At 36.6% G+C, this 19,765-nt stretch overlaps 1 protein-coding gene across 1 annotated transcript in view; it reads right to left on the bottom strand.

Moving 5' to 3' along the window:
• Positions 1 to 50: 50 nt before the first annotated feature.
• Positions 51 to 19,765, bottom strand: part of UBE2J1 (ubiquitin conjugating enzyme E2 J1) — a 28,562-nt gene continuing 8,847 nt past the window's right edge. Inside the window, exons 2-8 of the mRNA XM_082406015.1 lie at positions 18,404 to 18,477; positions 16,882 to 17,013; positions 14,642 to 14,726; positions 14,256 to 14,361; positions 11,972 to 12,101; positions 10,624 to 10,743; positions 51 to 4,885 (exon numbers count right to left, since the gene is read on the bottom strand). Of these exons, the coding sequence (XP_082262141.1) occupies positions 4,607 to 4,885; positions 10,624 to 10,743; positions 11,972 to 12,101; positions 14,256 to 14,361; positions 14,642 to 14,726; positions 16,882 to 17,013; positions 18,404 to 18,477 (926 nt within the window). The 3' untranslated portion in view covers positions 51 to 4,606. The remainder of the gene's footprint in view (positions 4,886 to 10,623; positions 10,744 to 11,971; positions 12,102 to 14,255; positions 14,362 to 14,641; positions 14,727 to 16,881; positions 17,014 to 18,403; positions 18,478 to 19,765) is intronic.

Genomic DNA, 19,765 nt, shown 5'->3' with positions numbered 1-19,765 from the left:
GTTCAATTATTGTGATTACAGTAGGGAGAAAAATCAGTTGGAGATAAGTGTAACTTTTTTTTTATAATGGCTTTATTGAAATATCATTCACATACCACAAATTTACCCCTGTAAAATGGGGTTTTTAGTTTTGTGCATATACATATACATCATGCAATATGTAGCCTTTTGTGTCTGGCTTCACTCAGTATGTTTTCAAGATTCATCCATGTTGAAGCATGTATTATAACTTCATTTCTTTTTATTGCCAAATAATATTCCATTGTATAGATATAACACATCTTGTTTATCCATTCGTCAGTTGATGGACATTTGGGTTTCCAGTTTGGGGCTATTAACAATAATGCTATGAATATTCATGTACAAGTTTGTGTGTACATGTTTTCTTTTGTCCTGGATATATACCTGGGTGTATTGCTGGGTCATATGGTAACTCGACGTTTAACTTTTTGAGGAACTACCAAAAGGTTTTTCAAAGTGGCTGCACCATTTTATCAATACATTCCCACCAGCAATGTACCCTCTAGCCATCACAGTGGGTATGAAGTGGTATCGCACTGTAGTTTTGATGTGCATTTCCCTAATGACTAATGATTCATGTATTTCTTTGTACAAATGTCTATTCAAATCCTTTGCCACTTCTTAACCAGGTCATTTATCTTTTTTATTATTGAGTTATGAGTTCTTTAGTCTTGATACAAGTCTCTTATCAGATATATGATCTGCAAATATTTTCTCCCATTCTGTGTTTTCAGTTTATTAACGATGTTCCTTGAAACACAAAAGGTTTTTCATTTTGATGAAATATAATTTATCTACTTTTTCTTTGGTTGCTTGTGCTTTTGATCTCGTATCTAAGAAACCACTGCTTAACCCACGGTCACAAAAATTGACAATGTTTTCTTCTAAGAGTTTTTGCCCTTACATTAAGGTTTCAGATCCATTTGGGGTTAATTTTGCATGTGGTATGAGGCAGTGGGTGTATAACTTTAACATTTGTTTATTTCTCAGGACAGAGGATCGGCCCCATTGGCTCAAGTTAAGAGCTGTGGAAAGGCCCCAGTAAGCATCTGCAGCCAGATTAGGCCAGAGCTAGGTGGGACTCTGGTCACACACAGCCTTGTGTCCTACATCAAGGGTTCAGGCTTATTTTAAGAGCAATGGGAGAGACGGGATCAGATCTGTACCATGCGCTGGAGAAGACTCCAGCTGCAGTGGGGCAGGAATGGAGACTTGTTAGAGATAATTGCACTAGTTGAGAGGAGATGATGGCTAATTAGTGGCAGTGAGCACGAAGAGAAGTGGAAAAATGCAAGAGAATACTCAAGGAGGTACAATGAACAGAAGATAAGACCAAATGACATAAAGAATTCAAAAGCAGGTATGAATAAAGTCACTGGTTTTACTGAGCAGCTCAAACTAGTTCTGAAGGCAACTTTTAAAGAGGCATTCCAAATAGCTTTGGAGCAATTATAGCCTCCCACAATGGCTGTTAAGAGTACACTTTTTTTTTTGGCTGCACCACACGGCTTGCAGGATCTTAGTTCCCTGACCAGGAATTGAACCCAGGCCCTGGGCAGTGAAAGCACGGAGTCCTAACCACAGGACCTCCAGGGAATTCCCACAGTACACATTATTCTTTGTTAAAACTCAGGTTCACTAAATGCATTCACCTTTCACATACTTCTTTGCAAGTAATAAAACAATATAGGCTTTTCAGTACTTCAGCCTAGGTTTCTGCACAACTAAGTCCAATTGTGTGAGGTCTGCCTGTTTACTGATTCTGCTCTATAAAAATGGGAGGTCTCAAAGTACCAGAAAGTTTATTCACAGCCAAAAAGAACAAAATGATTTCTTATTCTCCTGAAATAGGAAATTTTATGTTTTCATAGTCAAAATAATAAACAATTTTTAAAGGTTTTTAAAAAAAAGTAGTTGAGAATTTTGATGAAATTCATTTATTTCAGTAGAATAAAACTATAAGCAGCATGAAAATATAAAGTGCTACGTAAAAGCCCCACAATACATAACATTTGAAAGGTTTCATTGGTTTAAACAGTTACAGGTGAAACAGACATTATATATTTTTTCAAGCATGCTATTTTAACTACCTTGATATGTGCTATGTTGGTCAAAGGAAAAGCCATGAGTTACCTAAATCTGAGGATTGGAGGAAGGAGTCCTAAGCCTTTACCTACCAGATCACACATCCGGTTTTGGCCTTATGCTGTAAATAAGGGGTTAAATTGGGGCTTTAAAAATAATAGTTTTCTGAAGAGGCCCTTTATTGGGATGTAAGAATGGCTCCAAAGACCAGTTTTGTTCATTAACTCCACAATGGGGGCCAGATCGACAACTTAAGGAGTTTTAGGTAGCAAAGTGAGCTGAAAGGGAAGAAGCAAAAGATATGCCACTTTCAGATAACATGTATCAGGTGGTTAAAAAAAAAAAAAAAAAAAAAAAAAAAAACTGGAACAAAGGAGATGGCCTGGCTGTTGATGGGTGAAAGAAGAGAGGCAACTCAGATAGAGGAAGATCTGCAGAATGTGAAATCTTCTTGGCTTAATCAGTTTTAAAGTATAGACACACTCCATGGAAACATGCAACAAGATCACATAGATCGAGGCTGGCTCAGTGTGACGGAGAGGAAATGGAGGGAAGATTGTTCCTAGCACACGATTAACCTCAGGATAGGCTGAGAGAATGGGGATTTCCTTCTTCTCAGGTGATAACATTACCTGGTCCTCCCCCCGTGAGTCAGTGACCTCTTGCTAGGAGACCACTGACCACTGAACCAATATTTCTAATATCTTACATTCCAAACCAAGACTTCAGAATGTATTTTCTCATGGCAATAAAGTTATAAAATGGTAACCTATAATTTTCCTGATATACGAGGTCTTCATAAAGTCCTTGGGCCTTTTAGACTTTACCAACTTCAGCTGTAGATATAAGAGAAACAATCTGTAAACACTTTAAAAATGCTAATTTATTAAAATTTAAGAAAACTGTGTATTATATAATAGTATACAATACGTTCTTACTTTAGATGCAGACATAACTGGCTATAAGATGAAAACAAATTGTGTCTGATAGTTCATAGAACCAAAATCCTATCAGAGCAGGAGTAAAAATTAAATTTGCCTTTAAAATCATTTTACAAATTGTTTCTATCTTGCCCATAATTTCAGTTAGTTAAAGCTACGTAAGGACTTTATAAATACCATTCCCCAAAGTATTCAAGATACATTATGGACTAATGGATCTTGTCTAATGTGGCCTTGTCTAGAACCTAAACATGATTTACAACACTGAGTCGTTAAAAAAAAAAAAAAAAATTAACTTACAAATGCACTTTTAGAGCATAACCTATTTGAAAGCTGGGGACTGCCTGTATTTAAAAATTAAATCTTCATTAACAATACTCTCAAGAGTGCCCTCAATGCTGCTCCTGAACATGCTGAAGGTAACGTTTTTCTGTGATTATATGTTCTCACCAGGCATTATTTATGATGATAAAATTATCTACTAGAGTCTGTGGAGCTAGCTAGCACTAAGTTATATACAGATTTATTGATCAATATATCAATAAATATATTGATATATATTGATATATTGATTTTGCGCCGAAAATTATCTCTCGGGCTTTGATTAGGTGGGCAGTTCTAATTTCTGTCACTGTTACATGGGCCCTGAGCTTTTGTATTAAAATGGTACATGAAATATTTCAATATTATGATATTCCTGGAATAATTAAATTTATAGTGATTATAAAGCTAGGCATATAATACAACTCAAAAGATATACAATTCAAAGTACAGCAAACATTCAAATCTTAACTTGTGGAGGAAAATCAAGCAATTTCCTGGCTTGGATCCTTCCTTCCTTAAATCAAAGCTCTATGGAGGGTTGTTTTCCTTCTTTCTTTTAAAATCTTGTGTGAGAACTGGAGAGAAGGGGATAACCGCATATCAAAGTGGTTACAAAGCATTATTCCCTCTTCAAGTAACATCCAATAATAATGATGTAATCTCATTTCCTCAGAGATGTTTGACCGAAATAGTTTACTTTCACCAAAGAATGTTTAGGACACAAAGTCAGTCACAGAATGGGCAATTCCAGTATGTCTCATATGCATACATTTTAAGCAAGCTATTTGAGGGGTTTTATTTTCCCTTTTTTTTCAACTCTTATCCCTATATCATTCTACATTAAGTAGAAACAGAGTACTCAATAAATGGTACTGAGTAACTAGTAATACTCATCGGAACTTAAAATACCATTTTTTTATCCAAAAATTTTAAAGGGCTATACAGAAAAGTATCACAAATTTCCATAAAGAGAAGCTGAGGCATGAGAAACAACAATAAGTTATTTCCCTGTAAAGCAGGTCACACAGAGAGACAAGGGACTTTGACTTCCAGCCCCTTATACTAAGCAGGACACAGTCTGAATGTCTAGCTATATTTATACTGAACTATAAGGATCAAAAAAGGAATGAAGGGTAAATACAAAATAATCTTTTTGTAAACAATTCTTAGATTATACCCAATGCAGAATGTTTAATGAAGTAGCTGAGTCACAGCTCTTAAGACACAAAACAATATTATAACTCAAAGTCAAATATGTACTCATTGGCCAGATATATTCGTCGGAATATAAGAGCTGCCAATGCCAAAGTCAAGATGACAATCAGTACAGCGGATCCGCCATGATCAGTGTGGTGGTCTCTTGGCGGCCGGCCCTGGGTCACAGCTGGTGAAGTAGATGACCTTCTCTGACCCTGCTGCTGGGCCCGGCGCTGTCGAGGGCTCATGGAGGTATCCTCAGCTACAGGTTGGGCAGGTTGTTGAAGGGACGCTGCTAAGGTGTTCTGGACTCCACACTATGAAATTTTAAGAAATTTTCTTTGAAATTGGCAAAGAACACTTGTATACGTACATACAGGCTCTTCAACAGCACACGGAATCTCCGAGCACTAAATATGACTAAGGGCAAGACTACCAAGAATTCTCTGAATGCTGAGATTAGTAATTCACCCCCCGGAATAAGCCAGCAACACAATTTATTCTGAGTGCTCACCAGGTAGAGGAGGGATTTACCGGTAACAAATAAGACAAGGACAGAGTTTGCCCATATTCTCCATAGATCACTTTGTACTCTCCTCCAGCAGCAATTCAAACAGTATCTGCTAGGCATCTGGGTACCTCCCTTCTTTCAGGAGAGTCAAGGAGGGAAGCAATTTGATTCCCACTTTCTACATAAAAATTTGCCATATTCTAACTGGCAAAAAAGGGCAACTCGCAACAGTGTTCTTCCCCCAGTGTTATCTTATTACATCAACAATCATAGAACATAGGAAATAATTTCAAACCATATGTTCTTCATAATAATATTGTTATAAAAAATGGATGTGGTTTTCAAACCAGGCTTATCTTTTCTCATAATCCCTGTCAACTGAATTGAACACAAGTCTAGAAGAACCCTTTACTGTGTGTTTGAACTGTGTTATTCTATGAATGTAAAGCATGAACTCTTGTCAAGAGTGCCCTGGGTATGTGCTGAGAAACACGTGGAGGTGGTTAGGGGAGACTCAGTGTATCCCCCTGAAAAGCACTGGATGTCAACTGCTTTCCATCCTTTCAATGAACGCTTGGTCAAAGCATAAACACAATGTGGTACCAAGTGATTCAAAATCGTAAATGTGTTTTATAGACAAGAAAGCTCTACAAAATATGAATTCCACTTTATTTATATAGATACCTTAACTCTACCTCTAATAACCCAACAGTCTTTCTTATATTGAAAACAACTTTATGCTGATTATAATAGTGTCAAGACACATTCTTTCAAATAAAAAATAAGAATGTATGTTTTATTCAGAATAACTTTTTAAATTGAGTAATTACAAAAAAAGTATTGAACGAAAATACTATTCATTATAGAAATTTTCAATATTTAGGAAAAAAAAGAATCTAATAATGTAATTCAAATACCTCTTTTTTAAAAGGTAAGAGAATGAGCTTTGTCCTGGCAACAACTGTAAACATAGGGAAAAACTGCTGATCTAAGTTACCTGCAGAAGAAATTACGTTTTAATTCTGACAGCACCCCAACATTAAAAGATTTAAATAATCTGAGTTTCTTAAAACTATCCTTTGGAAGCACTCAAATGTAGTGACCCATAACCCAGAGGTAGAAAGGAACTACCCACTCTGAGTTAAAAATAAAAGTGCTGATGCTGAATGAGAGGTGTGTGAACTTGGACTTCCGTATGCCAGGGCTCAGGAGCAAGGTGCTCACTGAAGAGCAGATACACAGAGCTGTTACATTTTATGATGCCTAATGTTGCCACACTGTGTCATGTCATAACTTATTACAACATTCCACTGGAAATCTCCCATTCTTCCAGCCATTCAGCCAAGCAGATAAAAGTGTCTGATAGAGCAAAAGTACTCAGGGCTTATAGGGAAATGGGTTCTCAAGGAAAATAAAAAGCAAGCTGGTAGTATCAATTCAGAAACTAGCATAAGAGACTGACTCATCTTAAAGCTTTGATTTTATACATGTTGTTTTTCTTTTTCTTTAAATTAATTAATTTGTTTATTTATTTATTTATCTTTTGGCTGTGTTGAGTCTTCGTTTCTGTGCAAGGGCTTTCTCTAGTTGTGGCAAGCGGGGGCCACTCTTCATCGCGGTGCGCAGGCCTCTCACTGTCACGGCCTCTCTTGTTGCGGAGCACAGGCTCCAGACACGCAGGCTCAGTAGTTGTGGCTCACGGGCCTAGTTGCTCCACGGCATGTGGGATCTTCCCAGACCAGGGCTCAAACCCGTGTCCCCTGCATTGGCAGGCAGATTCTCAACCACTGCGCCTCCAGGGAAGCCCCTACATGTTGTTTTTTTCCATTAGTTTGAGGGGAGAACACTATCCTGCCCATATACCTGACTAAAACAGGGAGTCTTACCATTACTAGGCTGGCTTCGCCACTTCATAGATGTGTGACCCTAAGCAAGTTATTTAACCTAAGACTCAGCTCCCTCTCCTGTACAAGGATACTATCCAGTTCAGTAGTTGTGAAGATTAAACAGGATAATGATATAAAGTGCTTAGGATACACAATTGCTTATTAAATGTTAGTCATTATTAATATTACTATCGATATATCCCTTTGAAGACTCCAGATTTAGGTAACAAAAAAAGTCATGACTTTATTTAGGACTGCTTTCCAGAACTTTATTTAGGGCTGCTTTTCAGAACTTTATTAGTATGATTATTTGGAGTTGAAGGACTAATTGGACTAAATTTTGGTGGTTCATATTGAACTGCAGATGGAGAATCAAGTTGGCCTTAGCATTTTTAAAATGCCATAGGTTTGGTGGTAGGACTTTTAAATCTCTGCTGTTTGCCTAAACTTGTTCAAACACACATATCACAGAATGAAGACTTAAGTCATAATAGTTTCCATTTCCTTCATTAAGATGAAGTGATCATTTCTGGGAACGTAAAAGTATGTGACATTTAATTAAATTACATTTAAATATATATAAAAAAATCACAGTCACAGATAAGTCCCTTGTTATATATATATATAAAAGCTTTTCTATAGTAACCTCGAATAGCATCTGGAAGGGAGTTCTGTGTTTGCTTTTTTATGTGTGTGTGTGTGTGTGTGTTTGGTTTTTAACACAAAATGAAATGGCTTATTCAGAACCTCAATCCCTGGGAAGAAGAAAAAAGTCTGATAGACTGGAAAAACATAAATCGACCATCAGTATTGTTCCCATTTCTACATAGCTAAAAAATCTGCATCAAATAAACAGATGGCCTGATGTTATCTGCTGTATTTAGACTTTGGGCAATCTCTCGCCCCTCAAGGCTAAAAAAACTTACCTTATCTGGGATTTGATGTATAACATCTCAGTGAATTTATATTACACTTGCATGTAAAGCAGTTACCCCCAGCCGAATACTTCTTTCTTTTTTCATTTATTTTGTATCTCTGAGATATTGGATGTTCACTAAACTTATTGTGGTCATCATTTCATGGTGTATGTAAGTCAGATCACTAGGCTATACACCTTTTAAACTTATACAGGGCTGTATGTCAGTTATATTGCAATAAAACTGGAAGAAAAAATAAGAAAAAAAATCAAAATGGAAAAGACTAGTGTAATAACAAAACTACTGCTTGTGCAATCTAATTTACTAAACTTCTTGATTTCTTTATCTGTATTCCTAGTATTTCTTTAAAGTGCCAATCCTAAGATTCATTTATTCAACCAACAAATACCGATTGACCATCTACTATATACAAGGCACTATGCCAAGCACTAGGGATATCGTGCAGTAGAAAGACAACCCTGATCCTCAAGGAGCCTACATTCTGGGGAGGGAGATAGACAATAAATAACTAATTATAAAATAAATTACAACTGGAATAAGTATAACTGGAATATGCAACAGGAGACTTGACATAGATTTAAAACAGACTAAAGACAGATTTAAATACATCACAACTATTAGGAGACTGTCCTTATAGGTGAAAAAAGATTACTACCCTCCTCCTCTCTGTAATAGGATGGTTCTATTTTTAAAAAAACTATTTATGATATAAAAAAAAATTAGAGGGCTTCCCTCGTGGCGCAGTGGTTAAGAATCCGCCTGCCAAAGCAGGGGACACGGGTTCGAGCCCTGGTCCAGGAAGATCCCACATGCCGCAGAGCAACTAAGCCCGTGTGCCACAACTACTGAGCCTGCGCTCTAGAGCCTGCGAGCCACAACTACTGAGCCTGCGTGCCACAAGTACTGAAGCCTGCATGCCTAGAGCCAGTGCTCCGCAGCAAGAGAAGCCACTGCAATGAGAAGCCCTCACACCGCAACGAAGAGTAGCCCCTGCTCGCCGCAACTAGAGAAAGCCCGCACGCAGCAACGGAAGACCGAACGCAGCCAATAAATAAATAAATAAATAAATAAAATCTATAAGATAAATAAATAAATAAATAAAAAACGATTAGAATTCTAAAGGTGAAACGTAATCTGAATTTTTCTTTAAATACTGCAAGCTAAAACATATACTGACTAAAATTAATTCACTATATCTCTCTGTAATTCATGAAATTACATGGGCAACACATAAAAATGATTTAACTCTTAGCATGCACTTTTTTCTTATACTTCCATCTTCAGTCCAAAAACTTCCTTTAGAGCACCCTCTCCCCTGCTTTCTCCAATCCACTTCTTTCTGCCCATCTCACTCTCTGAATGGGAGAAGACCACTCAGTCCCACTTTATAATAAGTATTCCTGAGTAAAAGGAAAATCTGTATTTGCCCAGCTTCTATTCCAATTTTCCTGACCCTTTAAAATCCTCTATAAACTGGACAGGGGGGAAAGATGTGGCTACTCAACCAAACAATCTGTTACGAAAAAGACAGTTCCTCTCTTATATATAAGAAGGAGGGACTTCCCTGGTGGTGCAGTGGTTAAGAATCCGCCTGCCAATGCAGGGGACACGGGTTCGAGCCCTGCTCCAGGAAGATCCCACATGCTGCGGAGCAACTAAGCCCGTGCGCCACAACTACTGAGCCCGCGCTCTAGAGCCCGTGAGCCACAACTACTGAGCCCGTGCTCCACAACTACTGAAGCCCATGTGCCTAGAGCCCGTGCGCCACAACAAGAGAAGCCCGTACACTGCAAGGAAGAGTAGTGCCTGCTCGCCACAACTAGAGAAAGCCCGTGCACAGCAATGAAGACCCAATGCAGCCAAAAATAAATAAATAAATTTATTTAAAAATTTAAAAAAAAGAAAGGAAAGTCAATGCTTTCCCCCATAATCCTAATTATTTAGCAACAATCCAGTCACAGTTTCTTAATCAGTCTCTCCAACGACCAAAGCCCACTAATGTTTAGACAATAGGTCAGGGCACAACTAATAAGACCCATAGCATCCATGTAATCTTTCATTCAATAATTATTTATTAGACACTTACTATGTACAAGGGAGCACCATCAAACAGAACTTTTTGAGATGATACTGTTCCGTATCTATGCTGTCTAATACAGTAGCCACTAGCCACATGTGGCTCTTGAATACTTGAAATGTAGCCAGTGTGACTAAGGAACTGAATTTTTAATTTAGTTTCATTCTGAATAAGGTAAATACAAATTTAGATAGTCACATGTGGCTAGTGGCTACTGTATTGGACAGAGATGGTCTAAGGCAAATCTTTGACTCCAGGCCTTTAAGTCAGTGCCTTAATGCAGCTTAACAAACCTTCCAGAGATAGAGTGCCTATTTAGAAAGCAGCTAATGTATGTATATTTTGTTTCATTCAGAGTCTAGCACTATATTGAAACTAACTTTTCAGAAGAGTCATAGAATTCTGGGAGGACAATAGGACCTAAAATTTGTTTAGTCCAGCCCCATTTTAACAAAAAAGAAGGCTCAGAAGATATGAATAACTTGCTTAAGATACTATAATTCACTAGAGGGAGAGCTAGGTTAGAACCCAACTGTTAGGAGAACCAAAATATTCAGATATTTCATCTAGATATCGCCTCTTCTACTGCAAATAATGACAACGGTATAGATATAGATATAGACATAAAAGACAAGAGCCATACCGATGTACTTGCTGTAGCACCCTGGAATGTTGTAGGTATATCATCCTGTAAATCATTTAGTGAAAAAGAGTGGTTTAAGTCCGACTCAGCGATAGTCTTTCCAGATGAATTGACTTCTGCCTATAAAAAAAAGATACACCCAAGAGCAGTGTCACAAGAGGAGATGTACAGAATAACCCACAACCTACTAAGTCCTCTCCTGGATTTATTTTAATTACTACTTTAATATCAACTAGTCAGTTAAGCTCTGAGCATTCATTCGTGTCCAATACTGTGCTAGATATTTTAGGAAGAGTAGACAATACCTATTCTCAAGGAGCTGTTACTTGGTGAGGAACAAAACTAACACTCCTGGTTCACAATCCACTCCAGAAAGCTCTAAAAACTAAAGTTTTTTGTAATTTTCAGGCAAAGTCTGACATGTGAGGCTACTAACAGTCTTGATCGCACATTACTGTAAATATTCCCAGGTTTGCTGATGAGATATTAATAGATTTGATTACGGGGTGCTGCCCTAGATCCCACTATGGATGTTAGTATAGGTTTAATATTTCTAAAATCTGAAATTCTGATGTACAAAAGACATCTGGCCCTAAGATTTTCAGAGATGTAATGTTAAGCACAATAGGAATCCTCAGAAGGAAGAAAATAACCAACATTTACTAAGCACCTCCTCTTCCAGGCACCGCAGTAAAATAGAAGGGAAAATTTCTCCCAAAAACTGGACATGGGAGGATATACAAGATGTAGAGAGGGGAGAAAAGGGAGAGGCAGCATGTTGCTTAAGACAGGTTGACTTTTTTTGATGGAGCTAAAAATTAAATTCCGGAAGTAATTATATGCAGAGCAAAAGGATGAGAGACATGTCAAAATATTAATAACAGCTATTTCTTGAGGATGGGATTATGCATGATTGTTATTTTCTTCTTACTGTTTATCTATATTTTCTATAATAATAGTTAAAATTTATTAAGCACCAGAGACAGTTCTAAATGCAATACATTTAAAAGAGCATTAACTCAATTCTCGTAAGAATCCTACAAGTACCATTATTATTCACAGATGAGAAAAAGGTACAATGTAAGTAATATGCCTGATGTCCTACTACCAATAAGCAGCAAAGCTGAGATTTGAACCCTGGCACAGTATACCAGAGTCTAAGTTTTAACCATTACTATGCTATAATAATAATGCTGCTTCTGTGAATATATATTATTAGTTTTGTAATAAGAAAAATTATTTGTAAAAACCTCAGTGCGACAGAACTACATTGCTTTACTTTCTGTCCAAAAGTTGGCAATAAACAAAAGGGCTACAGAATTAGAATTTATTTACAAATTTAGAGTACCTTAAAACTGATTTGTCTAGCCAGTTCCTTGGCTTCTTGGTCAGCCTGACTTGAATCGCTTCCAGATTTTAAAGGCAACAGGACGTCCTTCATGGCAAAGCCACATCCCTCACAACAGAAATCTTGTGATCTGGTAAGAAGTAATTTTTTGATGGGTATAAATCAAATACTTGAAAGTTAATCCAAGACACTCAAATACTGAATGACTACATTTAAAAGATCACTCAACAATTCCGTATCACACTTATCTACATGCAAATTAGACAATTTTGGCAATAATTATAGTTCTGAGACAAATACACAAGTTAAACTGTTTTTTAAAAAAATCCACGTCAACTGTATCTCAATTTTAACAATCTGAAATTTAAAAATACAAAAACTAGGGCTTAGGTTTCATTTTTTCCTAATATACTGCCTAAATAAAGTAAGCTTTAGATCTGTAAGACAAAACATATAAATTGTTTAACTACACTGTCCTCAAGATCACACATAACAAGCCTATGTTAAGTCTATGTAAAAAGTCCATTTTAAAGCTCAATTCAGGAATTCCCTGGCAGTCCAGTGGTTAAGACTCAGCACTTTCACTGCTGTGGGCCCGGGTTTGATCCCTGGTAGGGGAACTGAGATCCCACAAGCCGTGCGGTGCAGCTAAATAAAAACAAATTTTTTTTAATAAAATAAAATAGAATTTACAGATATTTCCAAGGAAAAACTCACAAACCCTACTCATCAAAATAGTAGTACAACTTGAAAGATCAGAGAACTTGTGGAAAATCCAGACACTGAAATTCATCATTCATTATAATAAGTAGAGGCTCAAAATAAGCCTGCTAACTAGACTATTTCCTAATATTAATTTGTTTCTGTATGTTTTCATTTTCTTCTTCGTATGACTGGAAATAAATGTGTATAATATGCAGAAATATATATTGTTACATTGCTGAACTTTTAAAAAAACTATTTTGTCCTACTTCTAGTTCAACAAAATAAGAGTCTTAGATCTTGAAGAATATACTATTTATAACTTCATGTAGACAAAATATATGTAAAAGTTGTGTTAATTTAGTGTTTATTGATGAATGTTTTTTGTTTCACTAGAAGTAGCATTGCTGTCCATATCCTTTGAGAATCAGTTGTATCCAAATTATTTACCTTAAAATGTGTTCACTTTTAACTGAGAAGTCAGATGACGTTTAAAGGAGAAAGTTTATTTTTAATATATTAGTATTAGTTTATCCACAAGGACAGTATGCTACCATGGTTGAATGCAAAATCATGTTTTAGAAAGCCTGTATCACAGATTAAGAACCTAGAATATATAGAGTGAGAAGTTTAAACAAAAAGTTTTTTGGTTTTTTTTTTTTTTTTTACCTTGTACATGAAATGAACTGGATGAAAGTATCAAGATAGAAAGTCGACATAGGAAATCAAAACAAATGCTATGTACTCCAAGTACATATTATAGTTTGTGAATAGTAGCTGCAAGGTATATACCAAACTTGGGAATAAGGTTTAAAAAGAAAAGTTGCTGATAAAACAGGGAGTCTATCAAATCTTCCCAAGGCTAAAGTCTATCTGATTTAACAAACATCTATGGAGGGCCAATTCTGGGCTGTGCTAGGGTAAGATATACTATAATTTAATTAACATAATAGGTCTGAAAGGTGGCAGGCAGCGAAGTCCAGAACAGGACAATGATCAAAATCAAGAATGAGTTTTCGCACTACTCAAAGGAGAGGCTACTCCGAATCTAATGACTAATCTGGGTCATACAGACAGAATGTACTTGAAAAAACCCAAGAAGGCAATACCACTGGGAAACTACAACTTGATAAAGAAAATCTTTGCTTTATTCCAGATCATTTATTGAGCACTTGCTATGTGGCAGATGATACAGATACAAAGATGATAAAATGGATTCCCTCCCTGCCTTCAAGGAGTTTTTAAACTTTTGTGGAAAGCTACATACATATCATTACTCTGGCTCTTTTCCATCTGTAAAACTGCCCAAGTGGAGATAAATGACCAGTACTATCTTCTAGAAGGTATTGCTCATTGTAGGTTGATATTATCAACTACTTTTTAAAACTAGATAGCATGAAACAAATTCTTTAGAGTCTGGTCGCCCCTGGGGAAATTGATACAACTGAATTTCTGAAATAGCAAAACTAAGACTAGATCCTGTAGAACAAAGGTGAGTCACAAAGAGACAGAGCCTATCTCCTAGTAGACATTATCCAGAACAGTATTCAGATCGTAACAAATAAGGAAATGCAAAACTTACTTTTTCGCAAGGGCTCTTCTTTCCTCAGGTGTGTAATCTAGAGAACCTATGGCTCCCTCTCCTTTTGTTGGCATAAACCCAATGATGGCTAATAATGCTGTTCTTACTGAAATAAAAAGTAAACATCAATCTAAGTTGCTCTGTAAAAGGAATTGGGTTTACTCTGGAAAGAGAAAAAGAAAAGACTCATAGGGTTTCACTGAAGAGGTACAAGTAGGGGATTGTATTAAAATGATGCAAAAATCTAGACAAGGAAAAGAATTTTATTATTTATTCAATAATATCAAATTATTTATCCAAAACAGCTTCAACCTCGAGAGTATTATACGTTATTATTATGAATTGACTAAAGTTATATAAGATTTATATTCACTTTAAATACTCACTACTCCATGAAGGCTGCCAAGTTTCAGGATGATGTCCCGAGATGCTCAAACAGATTTTCTTGCCTACTTCAAATCGTCCATTAGCCTTAGGAATAAATAAGGTATTTTAAAAGTTATACATGTGTGTGTTTAATGTTTTATACTTTAAAATATAAATATATTTTATATATAAAGAACTTTTAAAGATAATTTTTTAGAGAATTTTAAAAGGATGGAACCTCCAAGGGCATACAGATTTTTGTCCTCTTACAGATACTCCACAAATATTTGTTGGATTCTGAATGAATAATAAAAGCTGTTTTTAGAAGTTGTAGCAGCTTTGTGAAACTGAGTTGCACAAGTGACATCTAAATAACTGACATATAAAGATGTCCTGATATCCTCCTCTGTGCCTAGTATGGTGCTAGACTCTGGGAAGGATCTAAAAGAGATGAAACTAGATACTGGGGAGGAAGGCTCTGAGATGGGAGTGATTCTCAGAAGGATGATGCAATTTCATACAGGAACACAGAAGTGAAAGATGAGAGAGAATGATTTCAGTTTTGTCTTGGCAGAAGAGCTACTGATGATGTCTGGCAGGCAGGCAGAAATACAGACATGCTGGTATCAGAAGAAGATAATACATTTCTGGTACGTGACTTTCACAGAGGTGATCGTTGAAACCATTTCTTAGAAATAAGAGAAAACAGCTGTAGTCTGAACTTGTAGACTATCCGTACTTAGGGGAAGGATAGGAAAAATAGGCATGAAGTTAGAATATAAGTTCCACGTGGGCAGAGAATCTGACTTATTCTCTGTCACACCCACAGGGTGCATGACACGTGTTTAATAAATATTTGTTGAATGAAGGCTGGAGAAGACTTTTCAAAAGAGAGGAAGTGAATCAGAAAGAGTTAAGTACTGAAAACCAGTACACATGATGAGATCATCGGTGAACAGCTGCTGCCCCACTGCCCCCCACCAGTTTCCCCACGCACCAGCCCTCCCTTCAGACCACCTGGCTCTCCCCACGATCTAGCAACTAAAAGAAGAGAAGGGCCCCTCCAGGGCCTCCTGCTCCAGCCCTACTGCCAGCATTAACAATTCTCAACAACACCTAGTGTTTAGTAAGCAGCGTCTATATGCCAGGAACTTTATAGTGTGATTATATTTACTATACACATCCCTTTTGACAAATGAGAAAACTGAATTTCAAAGAGATTATGTAACCTGCCCCGGGTGTAATGGAAACCGCACTGGCCAGAATCCAGGGCTATTGGCTCTAAAACTAATGCTCTTTCCACTACACCAAACGCTATAGGTAAAAGCAACATTAATTTGGTAATGATGAATATCTTTTCTTTTACCATTTGCTAACCCCATGTGTATCAGATGTTTAACTTAAACTTAGATGGAATAGGATGAAGACTGAGAAGAGGTGGTGAGATTTCTCAAACTGGTCTCTGAGACTGGTGTAGTAAGCCTGTTTAAACAGGGTGCTATGTGTGGGAACCAGAACACAACAGGCTAAACTAGAGTTAGCATGTCTTGAAGGTTATCAGAAGAGAAAAATAAGACTGCAGCTTAAAGTGGTAGCAGAGATATGGGAAGGTTTTTGTGTTTTATTTTGGCTTCTTTCAAGGTTAGGGGATAATTAAACACACATAAATGAAAGGAAATGAAGGAAGAAAAGCTTAACACTTAAGAGAGGAATTTACTGATGGAATAATGTCCCAGGAAATAAAAGAGAAAACTGGATCAACAGCTTTCCTTTACATGGAGATAAAATATGTGAAGATGGAGAGAAATTCTAAGATATAAATAGTAACAACATAGCTAACATTTATTGAGGACTGTGTCAGTTCTTATTCTAAGAGCTGCACGTAAAGATGAGGAAACTCAAGAACAAAGCATAAGAAAGGTGAGAAACTGAAGGAGATAACGTGATTAAGAGGTACAATAACAGTAACTACCCTTTATTGAGTACTTACTATGTGCCAGCCTAGCACTTGGCATACATTAATTCACTGAATCCTAACAACCACACTATGGCAATTAGCATCATGAGTACTTCTCAGATGCTTCAACTTCCTAGGAATTCTTTCCCAGAAAAAAATACAGTCCAAGGTCTGGTCTCCAAAAGCAAAGTTATAATAATAATGGTCCACTTTATTTCTTAATGAAAATGAGTATGCATACACACTTTACAGCCACCAGGAAGAGTTACACCAGAAGCATTCCAAAAAGTCAAGAATTCTTACCGTTAGCAGAATAATGCTTGGTGGTTTCATGGGATACTCTGGTGGCAGTACTATTCGTCCATGATAAACTCCTCCATCAAAATCTGAATCTGGGGGCCCTCTAACTGTGAAGTGCCATTCAAAAAGGTTATCCTGAACAAAAACAATAACCAACAAGGAATCAATAACATTAAAAAGTTGGATTTTTTTTATCAGTGAGTATTAGAAACATGGGTGAGAAAAATTAACGTTTTATATTATTGCTAGAACAGTTTCTAATGTACATAATGTCTCAAGTATAAAAGTTATAAATAAAAGCTATTAAATCTAGTTTTCATGTCCCATAAGAGCTAAAATGTTTTTAAACAAATGCATTTTAAAACATCTGAGCATTGTTATTTATTCATAAATAAGATTATAGATTTACATATTTCCTATTACTTTAGCTCCATTTATTTTCTCTGAAAAATCTCTTCTGGAGCCCTGAAGTTTTAATCTGGACTAATTGCTTTCTGACACATTCCAAAATTCTTCACTTGAGGGTCTTCTAGGTTTACTGGAATCTCAGTCTTCCTCTGTGTTTATTTGTTGTTGTTTGTTTTTTTGGTTTTTGCATTATTTTGATGTGGTTTATTGTCAGCTATGTGCCTCTGAAAGGAATACAAGGAAGAAAATCTGTGTTCTGGTATGTCTGAAAATATATTTATTTTGAGTTCATGCTTGATTGTTCTTTGGATGGGGATTTAATTAATTAATTAATTAATTAAAAAATCATTTGATCTAGAAAAAGATTACAGACTTAATTAAACTGTAAATTAATCCTTATATCCTAATTAGTGATAATTATTATTTATGTAATCAAATAATTTACTATAAATTTGGATTGTTTTAGCAAACTTTTAAAAATTATCCCTCATAGATGCCTAAAAGCTCTTTAGTAAGTGGTAATATTAACACACAGGCTGTTAACATCATCTTACAGTTAACCACGTACTTCATAGTTTGCAAAATGCTTGCACATGTTATCACATCTTATTCTCACTATTACCATGAAAACCAGATTGGGCACATTTAAATACCCTCCTTTCACAGATGGGAAGACTGAAGAGAGGTAGAGATGTTCATACAAAAAGCCCAAACTAGATGTAGAGACCCCTCAAGGGGCTAAGTCTTCCACCTGTAGAGTCTGGAGTTCTTTCCACTTTCCCTCCTGAGGGAAGACCTAAAATTAATTTAGTATCTGAGGCCCACTTTATAGAGACCAGAAATCTGCTTCTTCTAAAATGTCTGATTCTGAATGGCTAATAGAAATACTCAGTGTACACCCGAAACTAACACATTGTAAATTAACTATACTTCAATTATTTTTAATGGTTAAAAAAAAACCCAAAAAACTCAGGAACTATAGGGAATAAAATATATCAATAAAGCATATCAAACACATTTGTAATGACTCAAAGCAGTGAAAAAACAATTTTAAGAAACTTGTTTAAAATATTAAAGTATTAAAACACATATGTAGATGACAGAGACAGAAACTAACCTCTAAAGGCTGTGCATGATAATGATCTGTTGGATCTTTCAATTCTGCTGCTTCTTTCATTAAACGTTTAACAGCTAAAATAAAATTCACAAGATAGAGACATTTAAAATTTACTTTTCTAAGTGATTAGCACAGATTTACAAACCTAATGAAAAAGTTCCTACTTCAACAAAAAATGTGTAGAGGACTTGTTCAACAGAGCATATCATTTAATTATGGGATAATAGTAATAATGGTAGGGAGGAAATGGTAGCTAGGCACTAGAAGAGTTACACGTTAAATTAAATATATAGGGAAGTCTCATAAAGTCACTATTTTTATTTAGTAAGTACTTATATATACTTCCTATATGGTAGCACTCAAACATTAATTCATGTAATCCTCAAAACAACTCTATGAGATAGGTGTGATTTTTAACCCCATTGTCCAGATGAAGAAACTGAGACATGGAGAAATTATGTAACATGTCCAAGGTCACACAGCTGATAAATGACAGAGCTAGGATTCCAACACAGGCAGTCCAACTCTACCTTGTTAAAATATTTAACAAAAACGTGGCCTCTGGAACTCATGCTCATGAACGGTAAACCCCCTATATCCTCAACCTCTTGGGACTTTCTACCCACTATCTTGCATTAACTTAATGGCACTGTCCCCAGAGGTCAATGAATCTCTATAGCCCTAGCTGAATTCCTTTTTGAAATGATTCTTCGGCTTAATTAAAACCTCCAATCCACTGACCCCATAGCATTCTTCACCCCACCTATACCTATATTCACTTCCCTCTTCATCCACACTTTTGGCTCTTAGGGGTTCCTCTTTCATATTCCCCTGACAAAATTTAATTCTAACTGAGCCAACTCAACCATCTTCTTTTCCTTTTTAATATTTATTTTATTTATGTATTTTTTTTTTTTTTGTCTGCGTCGGGTCTTAGTGGCGACACACAGGCTCTTCGTTGTGGCGCACGGGCTCCAGGGCACGTGGGCTCTGTAGTTTGCCACGCGCGGACTCTCGTTGAGACGGAGCTCAGCAGTTGTGGCCCACGGGCTTAGCTGCCCCGCGGCCTGTGAGATCGTAGTTGCTCGACCAGGGATCGAACCCGTGTCCCCTGCATTGGAAGGAGGATTCTTTACCACTGCGCCACCAGGGAAGTCCCGCAACCATCTTTTTATCTGGAGTCTATACCCAAACAACTGAGCATTACTGAGGGGGGTTTAAAAAGTCAGAGACAGGCACATTGATGCCATTATAGAGTTATTAACAACAATCTCCACTGGGACACAATGCCACCCTGTGTTCCTACATTTCTCCAGGAAGCCTCCACCCAACCCCCTCCAACGAGCACTCCAAGACTATCTC

This window comes from Balaenoptera borealis, assembly GCF_965194805.1.
Source record: "Balaenoptera borealis genome assembly, chromosome: 9".
NCBI lineage: Eukaryota > Metazoa > Chordata > Mammalia > Artiodactyla > Balaenopteridae > Balaenoptera > Balaenoptera borealis.
Note: the sequence above shows the minus strand (reverse complement) of the source record. Positions and strands in the feature narration are given on the sequence as shown.